At 50.4% G+C, this 10454-nt stretch overlaps 1 protein-coding gene across 1 annotated transcript in view; it reads left to right on the top strand.

The window, feature by feature from the left end:
• Nucleotides 1–10454, top strand: part of LOC132461449 (roundabout homolog 1-like) — a 29625-nt gene that overhangs the window by 10296 nt on the left and 8875 nt on the right. The window contains exons 6-12 of the mRNA XM_060056534.1: nt 300–424; nt 1574–1745; nt 5312–5514; nt 6193–6274; nt 7907–8075; nt 9361–9527; nt 9877–10026. Of these exons, the coding sequence (XP_059912517.1) occupies nt 300–424; nt 1574–1745; nt 5312–5514; nt 6193–6274; nt 7907–8075; nt 9361–9527; nt 9877–10026 (1068 nt within the window). The remainder of the gene's footprint in view (nt 1–299; nt 425–1573; nt 1746–5311; nt 5515–6192; nt 6275–7906; nt 8076–9360; nt 9528–9876; nt 10027–10454) is intronic.

A 10454-nucleotide genomic window follows, 5' to 3' on the forward strand; every position in this document is an offset into this window, starting at 1 on the left:
AGCACTGTGACGCGACTCGGGCACTGATTACCCCGGAAAGCTCCCCCATCCGTCAGCAACGCCTTCTGACGTCCTTTGACTGACGCTGCAGTGGGCACGAGGCGTTATTCTGTTTCAAGATATTTCTGTATGTTTCTTGTGGTTTTATTAATGCAATAACCCAACTTTTTCATTGGGGTATCAATAAAGTATCTTATCTTACCCACAGTCCTTTGACTTTACTCCTTTGAGTGACACCCTATTGCCGGTGTCCTGTTGGTGAAACCCCTGGTCCGACCTTCTTGTCCTCCTCCACCCAGTGCCCCCAGACTTCGCCCTGCACCCCAGGAACCAGGTGGCGTCGGTGGGCAGGACCGTCACCTTTCAGTGCCAGGCGTCTGGAAGTCCCCAGCCCGCCATCTTCTGGCAGAGAGAGGGGAGCGAGGTGAGGTTGTTAAGAAGAAGAAGAGGAAGAGGATAATGTAGTTAGGCTAGGATAACAAAGGAGAATAATGTGGTTAGGATAATGAAAGGAGTTGGTGTAGTTAGGATAATGTGGTTAGGTTAATGGAAGAGGTGAGTTTAGTTAGGCGAGGATAGTGGAAGAGGTTAGTTTAGTTAGGCTAGGATAATGGACGAGGTAAGTTTAGTAAGGTAAGGATAATTAAAGACGTTAGGTTAGTTAGGCTAGAATAATGGAAGAGCTAATGAAGGTGGTTAGGCTAGGATACTGGAAGAGGTTAGTGTAGTGAGGCTTGGATAATGGAAGATAATGAATAAAGCTTCCCGATGTTGGGTGAGATCGCTGACACCCTCGATGGGTCCCTACTCCTCTCTATCTGTATTCACGTCTAGCTGCTTTGTATGAAGGATGATACAAATGACTAATGGACATAATGAATGCCCTGCAGCCTTAAAGGTCAACAACGCACATATGCCAAAACGTTTATGAAATGTCATATTTTAAGCAGTTAATGAGAAGTAGTTAAGAATAAGTAGAAAATCAGAAGAAATGTCAAATGCTGTTATTGGGATGACCTGTCTCTATGAATATGAATACGCTCTGAATATTAAATGATTGGATGATTCTCTTCGCTCCTCACATCAACATCGTCTTCCTCGCTTCCACGTTGAGGAGTAGCAGAAAGATATTTATAAATATTTCTCTATGATTGGTTATATTTTCTCAATCTCCATCCTGAATGCACTGATTCAGCTTCAGGAAAAGCTGAAAGCTTCGCTATGTAACATTTCTTCTGCAGCTATTTTCTACACATACATCTAACGTAATATCTGATCAATAAATCAGATACTAGGAAAATCTCAGTTGTCAAACGACTTTGCCTGAAAATGATGAAGCACGGTAAAGTAAGGGTGTTCATGGAACCAATGCCAAGCACTAACAACCACTAGGTTAACCCATCCCCCTGGACAACAGACATATCGAGGAAAGCTAGAATGAGTACCGTTTTTAAGCGGCAGGACGTTCAACATACAGGTGTGTGAGAGCACAAGAGAACCTCAGCCCTACGTTCTGATCCTAGAGGAGGTGTTTGTTGTCCGCTGCGATGCTAACAGTCGATCCCCCCCCCAGAGCCTGCTGTTCTCCTCCCAGCCCCCGCAGCCGTCCAGCCGTCTGTCCGTGTCTCCGTCCGGCAGTCTGACCATCAGCGACGTGCAGCGGGCCGACGCGGGCCTCTACAGCTGCCAGGCGCTCAACATCGCGGGCAGCGTCATCACCAAGGCCCAGCTGGAGGTCACCGACCGTGAGTCCACGCACACACGGACCAACCGCACGCACAAACCAACACACAAGCACAAACACACACACACACAAGCACAAACACACACACCCACACACCTACACAAGCAGGCACCTATGGTAGCGGGCACGCGCACACACAAACAAACACAAACAGACACAGTATATATTGCCTTTTGTGTGTTTGTGTGCTCCAGTCTTAAAGGGACATTATTTTATTATTTTAGGTGTGATGTTAGGTATCCATTACAGGCCGTTTCAAAATCCATCCTTTTACAGTGACATCACATGTGTCCACCGTGATGCATGATGGGATGTGTAAATCGACCAGTGACTCCATCGCACCTGGTCGTTACACATGGCCCTTAACACATGGCCCTTAATACTTACAGTCTCAAATGGACACGCCCACTGTTTTCCTTAGCTCAGTGATTGGCTGGGGAGCTGGGGTACGGGAGCTGAGCTAATTGGTGCACACCGATTTTCCAAACCCCTCGACAGTCGCCTACTAGTTAGGGGACGCGCAGGCTCCCTTGTTTCCATGGCGACCGGGCAGGCGGTACACACAGGCCCCTGTAACAGAACACATCGCTCCGTAAACACACGTCCTACTGTACCACCGCCGTCACCACGGGCCCGCTGACCAATCAGACCCCCACGCCGCCGCTCTGGGCCACGCCCCTCAGAACCCTCGGCCACACCCCTCAGATCCCCACCCTGCAGTTTAGGCCACACCCCTCAGACCAGCTCTAGGCCACACCCCTCAGGCCAGCTCTCGGCCACGCCCCTCAGACCAGCTCTCGGCCACGCCCCTCAGACCAGCTCTCGGCCACGCCCCTCAGACCAGCTCTCGGCCACACCCCTCAGACCAGCTCACGGCCACGCCCCTTAGACCAGCTCTCGGCCACACCCCTCAGACCAGCTCTTGGCCACGCCCCTCAGACCAGCTCTAGGCCACACCCCTCAGACCAGCTCTCGACCACGCCCCTCAGACCAGCTCTCGGCCACTCCCCTCAGACCCCCTTGGCGACACCCCTCAGACCCAAATGCTGTAGTCTAGGCCACACCCCTCAGACCCTCAGGCCACACCCCTCAGACCACTCAGGCCACACCCCTCAGACCCCTCTGACCCATTGGCCACACCCCTCAGACCCCCACACTGCAGCTCCACACACCAGCATCAATTCACTCATTCCCCTCGTAAAGCTCAGAGCCGGGCGAGCGACGGGCGTGTTAAACTCGCATCTCGCCGCCCACAGGCCCCTCCCCCCCGGAGGAGGCGCGCCCTGCGAGCCAAAGGTCACCCTGGATGTGTTAATTACGCCGGTTTTGAAAATAGATTTTAATTCATAATGTTGACACGGGCCCGAGGGCGTGGGTCAGTAATTACACTCGCTAGTCTCTCCGAACACGCGCCGAGTGTTGTCGCTACACGCGGCTGTCAGACGTTCCCTGTTCTCACGCTGTGTACCTCCAGAGTTATCACAGGAAACCGCTGCAGGCGCACTCACACGTCGGGCCGCTTGGAGTGGCTGCCGTACGACGGAGTGGCTGCGCCGCGAAGCAGCCCTCGATTAGCCCGCCTGCATAATCAGATGCTAACGCGGCTAACGCTACCCCGCACGGCCCCCTGGGAAACGACTGGAGCACTTAATGTACTCCTCCTTTAATGCGCACTCCATTACCAGCGAGCTCAAATTAAATGAGACCGGGTCATATTTGATGTTATCTATGCTCTCGCTCGCTCGCTCTCTCTGTGTGTGTGTCTGTGTGTGTGTGTGTCCCCCTCTCTCTCTCTCTCTCTCTCTCTTGCTCTCTCCGTCTCTCTCTCTCTCTCTCTCTCTCTCTCTCTCTCTCTCTCTCTCTCTCTCTCTCTCTCTCTCTCTCCTCTCTCTCTCGCCCTCCGTCTCTCTCTCTCTCTCTGTCTCTCTCTCTCCTCTCTCTCTCGCTATCCGTCTCTCTCTCTCTCTCTTTCTCTGTTTCTCTCTCTCTCCCTCTCTGTCTCTCTCTCTCTCTCTCTCTCTCTCTCTCTCTCTCTCTCTCTCTCTCTCTCTCTCCCTCTCCGTCTCTCTCTCTCTCTCTCTCTCTCTCTCTCTCGCTCTCTCTCGCTATCCGTCTCTCTCTCTCTCTCTTTCTCTGTTTCTCTCTCTCTCCCTCTCCGTCTCTCTCTCTCTCTCTCTCTCTCTCTCTCTCTCTCTCTCTCTCTCTCTCTCTCTCTCGCTCTCCGCCTCTCTCTCTCTGCCTCTCTCCCCCTGCACATCCTTTGCTCTCTCTCCCATCCTCGCTGTTTTCATTTTTTGAGAAGTCTGTTTAATCGTATTCCTCTCCCTAGTTTTCTCTATACCCTCATCTTCATACTCCTCCCCTCTACTCCTCCTCCTCCTCCTCCTCCTCCTCCTCCTCCTCCTCCTCCTCCTCCTCCTCCCCTCCCCCCTCCCCTCCCCTCTCCCCCTCCCCCCACATTAAAGTGTCAGATTCGTATGGAAATAACTTCCTATCAATCCTCGGGCGTTATTCTAGATGTTTCTATCATCCATCCCTCTGCCTTTCCCCAAACAAAACACACGCACATATACACACACAAACGCATGCACGCAAGCACACACACACACACACACACACACACACACACACACACACACACACACACACACACACGCATGCATGCAAAATCACCCACACACATATGTATACTAATGTGTGAGTGCACAAAGACAAAAAGACGCACACACACACACACACACAGACACACGCACACACACACACACACACACACACACACACACACACACACACACACACACACACACACACACACACACACACACACACACACACACACACACACACACACACACACACACACACACACACACACACACTCACTCACACACTCATCCGCAGGGTTGTTGAGTGGAATGAGAGAGTTTTCCTATCTAAAGAGCTTTTGTTATTGGTTGGGCTTTTCAGTTGTGATTGGAGTTCTCCTTTAGGTCCTCAGTACCTGCTCTTGCCCCAGGGAGGGGGGGGAGGAGGGGGAGGAGGGGGAGAGTGATTTCTGTTTCTCTCATTTCTCTCCCAGACCCTACAGCCAGCTAACTACTTTGTTCCATCTCTCAGCCAATTTACGTGTCCATATCTCGCCCATCTTATCAGCCCTCCCTCTTCTACCCGCTCAGCGGTGTATTCCACCAAAGGGTTTCTCTTCGCTCTGTACCATCGCCCGCTTCTATTTATTTAAGAATCTATTTGTTTGTTTTATTTTTGCTGGGGTAAGGATATCTTATACATTTATTTTATAAAAAATAAATCGTTTTGAATTCCCATAGCACGCTCTGTGCATACATCCTCTGTATTTTGTATATTTTATGTTTCCACTATTGTTCGCTATATTCAGATCCCTCTGCCGTAACACACCTCCTCTACCTGCACTGATTACTGCTGTGGGTTCTCCCTCAGGGACCTATGAACCTCATTACAAGTTCTGCAATACGTTATCGTTAAACATTCTAATTATATTTTCATCCTCCTTTAATCCCCGCCCCCCCCTCCCCCTGTGTGTGTGAGCAGTGGTGTCGGATCACCCCCCTGTGATTCGCCGCGGCCCCACCAATCAGACGGTCCCCGTGGACAGCAAGGTGCTGCTGATCTGCGAAGCCTCCGGAACTCCAACTCCCACAATCCACTGGAGGAGGAACGGCGTGCCCGTGTCCCTGCTGGAGGCCTCAACGAGCCTGGTGGACTCGGGCTCCCTGCAGCTCACACACACCAAGGTGGCCACTACATTACATTTACCTTTACATTTACATTTACATTAACATTTACATTCACATTTACATTGGGGGCGTTTAGCAGACATTTGTCAGAAGAAGGAGAATACAATATATATCGCTGTCGGCCCAGTAAGGATGTAACAATCGCACTAACTATCACTAGGTTAACCTATTCCTCGTATCCAACACAGATAGCTAGGATAAGAGGCGGACGGACGGACGGACCCCATCGTACTGGGATCCACACGACCGCGTATTTCAGGGGTTATTCTCGAACATTAGAACCCACAGACTGATACACACCGGAGCAGGGTAGCATCTGTCTTCTCCCAGTCGAATCGCCAAGAAACATGCGTCATAAATATGCATAGACTAAGTGTTTAGGATGAAGGGAGGTTACATAAGCTGCTGTTACGAAAATGTCGAAGTGTAAATACAGCCACAATTTTCTTGATTTGTACATTTCTGTATTTATTTATTGGCCGAAAGAGTAATTGGCTCGGGTCCTTCTTTTGACCGGCTCTGTAGCATTTCATTATTTATCTCACATTGCACAACGGGAAAAATAATCCTACAAATACGGTGCATCAGTGGAAACACTGGAAATGTATGCTGACAGATTGAACTGCAGAGCGGGGATTGAACCGAGCGACCCTGCTGTTGTGCCTCCTGCCTCAGGTGGGAGACAGCGGCTCCTACACCTGCGTGGCGTCTGGTCCCAGCGGGGAGGCCACCTGGACGGCCTACCTGGAGGTGGAAGGTAGGGTTCACTACTGGTTCACTACTGTTGGGGTCACTACTGTAGGGTTCACTACTGCAGGGTCACTACTGGTTCACTACTGTTGGGGTCACTACTGTAGGGTTCCCTACTGCAGGGTTCACTACTGGTTCACTACTGCAGGGTTCACTACTGTAGGGTTCCCTACTGCAGGGTACACTACTGTAGGGTTCACTACTGTAGGGTTCACTACTGTAGGGTTCACTACTGGTTCACTACTGGTTCACTACAGGTTCACTACTGTAGGGTTCACTACAGGCTCACTATTGTTACGATACTGTAAGTTTCATTGCAGGTTCACTACTGATACGATACCGTTCACAGGTTCACTACTGTAAGATTCACTACAGGTTCACTACTGTAGGGTTCAATATATTGTACGGTTCACTACTGTTATGATACTGTTAGGATAGGTTCATTACTGTAGGGTTCACTACAGCTTCACTAATGTAAGGTTCACTACTGTGACAATACTGTTAGGTTCAATACTGTAAGGTTCACTACTGTAACGATACTGTAAGGTTCACTACAGGTTCACTACTGTAAGGTTCACCACTGTTACAATACTGTTAGGTTCATTACTGTAAGGTTCATTACTGTAGGGTTCACTACTGTAAGGTAAACTACTGTAACGATACTGTAAGGTGCACTACAGGTTCACTACTGTAAGGTTCACCACTGTTACAATACTGTTAGGTTCATTACTGTAAGGTTCATTACTGTAGGGTTCACTTCTGTAAGGTTCACTACTGTAACGATACTGTAAGGTTCACTACAGGTTCACTACTGTAAGGTTCACCACTGTTACAATACTGTTAGGTTCATTACTGTAAGGTTCATTACTGTAGGGTTCACTACTGTAAGGTAAACTACTGTAACGATACTGTAAGGTGCACTACAGGTTCACTACTGTAAGGTTCACCACTGTTACAATACTGTTAGGTTCATTACTGTAAGGTTCATTACTGTAGGGTTCACTTCTGTAAGGTTCACTACTGTAACGATACTGTAAGGTTCACTACAGGTTCACTACTGTAAGGTTCACCACTGTTACAATACTGTTAGGTTCATTACTGTAAGGTTCACTACTGTAGGGATCACTACTGTAAGGTTCACTACTGTAACAATACTGTAAGGTTCACTACAGGTTCACTACTGTAAGGTTCACCAATGTAACAATACTGTTAGGTTCATTACTGTAGGGTTCACTACTGTAGGGATCACTACTGTAAGGTTCACTACTGTATCGATACTGTAAGGTTCACTACAGGTTCACTACTGTAATGTTCACCACTGTAACAATACTGTTAGGTTCATTACTGTAAGGTTCACTACTGTAAGGTTCACTACTGTAACGATACTGTAAGGTTCACTACAGGTTCACTACTGTAATGTTCACCACTGTTACAATACTGTTAGGTTCATTACTGTAAGGTTCACTACTGTAGGGTTCACTACTGTAAGGTTCACTACTGTAACGATACTGTAAGGTTCACTACAGGCTCACTATTGTAAGGTAATGTTCACTACTGTACGGTAAGGTTCAATACTGTTAGAGTAGAGAGTAGAGTAGAGTTACTAAAGCCCGTTCTCGCTCCTGTATTGTCCTGACAGAGTTTGGCGCTGAAGTCGCGGCCGGCCCCCCCCTCAACCCCCTGCTGCTTCCCGCCGCTCCGTCCAAACCGGAGGTCACCAACATCAGCCACAGCAGCGCCTCCCTCTCCTGGAGGACCAGTCACAACGCAGGGTCCACGCCCGCCTCCTTCCTCGTCGAGGCCTTCAGGTGAGGATGAAGACCCACGTCATCCTCTTCATCAGTGCTGAATCATGCTAGCTTTTAACCACCCTGTAGCAAGCCAGACCTGCTTTTCTAAATGGACTCTTGATGTGAATTGGGACCTATTTTGTGTGTAAAAGTGTTTTTTATCTATTTTGTATACTGGTATGTTTTTTTATTTTTTTTGACTTGCCTTAGATCAACGGATGTAAATTAGCAACTAAGCTAACTCCGGCATATTTATATTGATGCTCTGGCTGACATGTTGATTAATGTGCAATGTCCTAATCAAATAAATAAATAATAATAATAGCTACACTTTCTGCTGTGATCTGTCACAACTACCTATTATTTATTTCTTTATTTCTTTATTTGACTCCTCTGTTCGTATTTAGTCTTAAACATGTGTCCAAAGTGAACTACAGGGAAAACATGTGTATACATGTCAATAATGAGCAGGAAGGCATCGTACGTACACGTACAGCTATGCTTACAGTACTGCCTGGGTTCACATCTGAGTTTAACCCGATAACGTGGGCTCTTGGTGTCAGCCTCACCAGGAGGCTGAGACTGGGAACAGTGGGCTGACTGGGACCAGTAGACTGGGACCAGTGGGCTGAGACTGGGACCAGTAGACTGGGACCAGTGGGCTGAGACTGGGACCAGTAGACTGGGACTGGGACCAGTGGGCTGAGACTGGGACCAGTAGACTGGGACCAGTAGATGTGGACCAGCAGGCTGAGACTGGGACCAGTAGGCTGAGACTGGGACCAGTAGGCTGAGACTGGGACCAGTGGGCTGAGACTGGGACCAGTGGGCTGAGACTGGGACCAGTGGGCTGAGACTGGGACCAGTAGACGTGGACCAGCAGGCTGAAACCAGTAGACAGAGACTGGGACCAGTGGGCTGAGACTGGGACCAGTAGACTGGGACCAGTGGGCTGAGACTGGGACCAGTAGACTGAGACTGGGACCAGTGGGCTGAGACTGAGACCAGTAGACGTGGACCAGCAGGTTGAAACCAGTAGACAGAGACTGGGAACAGTGGGCTGAGACTGGGACCAGTAGACTGGGACCAGTGGGCTGAGACTGGGACGAGCAGACTGGGACCAGCGGACTGGGACCAGCAGGCTGAGACTGGGACCAGCAGACTGAGACCAGCGGACTGGGACCAGCAGACTGAGACTGGGACCAGCAGACTGGGACCAGCGGACTGGGACCAGCAGACTGAGACCAGCAGACTGGGACTGGGACCAGTAGGCTAACCCTGACCGTGTCCCCCGCCCCTCCAGCCACGCGTTGGGCAGCAGCTGGGTGACGCTAGCGGAGCACGTGCGGACCCCCGGCTGGGTGCTGACGGACCTGAGGCCGGGCACCGTGTACCTGTTCCTGGTCCGCGCCGCCAACGCCCACGGGCTCAGCGACCCCAGCCCCATCTCCGACGCCGTCCGGACCCACGGTCAGTGGGCTCCGGGTGTCTCCCTGTCCATGGATATCGGTTTTCATACCCTTTGATATGCTTTCATACGCTTTTATCCAAAGAAACTCAGGTGACAGCTCGTAGAGGAGCAGCGAGGGGTCACAGTACAGAAGATATCAGAACATGAACATGAAATATACAGCGTGGAACGACCACATGGATGAAGAAAAATAAAAACAACGGCATTAAACCTCCGAAAGAAACCCTCTCACGTGTTTCTCAGAGCCGGCGTGGGATTAGCATCCGTCTCTGAGTAGAACTCGACCATAGAGGAGTCTTGGTGTTTTGTTAATTGCGTTGGTCTCTAACTCACCCGGTTCGTCAACAGAAGCCCCGCCCAGCCTGCATGGGGTGGACCCCCGGCAGGTGCAGAGGGAGCTGGGAGACATGGTGGTCCGCCTGAACCCCCCCACCACCCTCTCCTCCTCAACGCTGCGGCTGCAGTGGACGGTACGGACGGGAAGAAACCCCCGGGGCCGTAGACACCAGGGCCCAATCCCATTTCTACCCCTTACCCCTTCCCCTTACCCCTCCCCCTTGTTTTGAAGGGGTAAGGGGAAGGGGTAAGGGGTAGAAATGGGATTGGGTTTAAGGCCCAATTTAAGCCCAATCCCATTCCTTCCCCTTCCCCTTCCCCTTCCCCTTACCCCTTCCCCTTCCCCTTCCCCTTCCCCTTCCCCTTCCCCTTCCCCTTCCCCCTTCCCCTTCCCCTTCCCCTTCCCCTTACCCCTTCAAAACAATGAGTGAAGTCCTCGTTGTTAGGGTCAGGGTTAGATAGATGGGGAGGCTGGGGTTAGATAGATGGGGTTCACTGGGGTTAGATAGATGGGGAGGCTGGGGTTAGATAGATGGGGTCCACTGGGGTTAGATAGATGGGGTTCACTGGGGTTAGATAGATGGGGTCCA

This window comes from Gadus macrocephalus, chromosome 7, assembly GCF_031168955.1.
Source record: "Gadus macrocephalus chromosome 7, ASM3116895v1".
NCBI classification, from domain to species: Eukaryota; Metazoa; Chordata; class Actinopteri; order Gadiformes; family Gadidae; genus Gadus; species Gadus macrocephalus.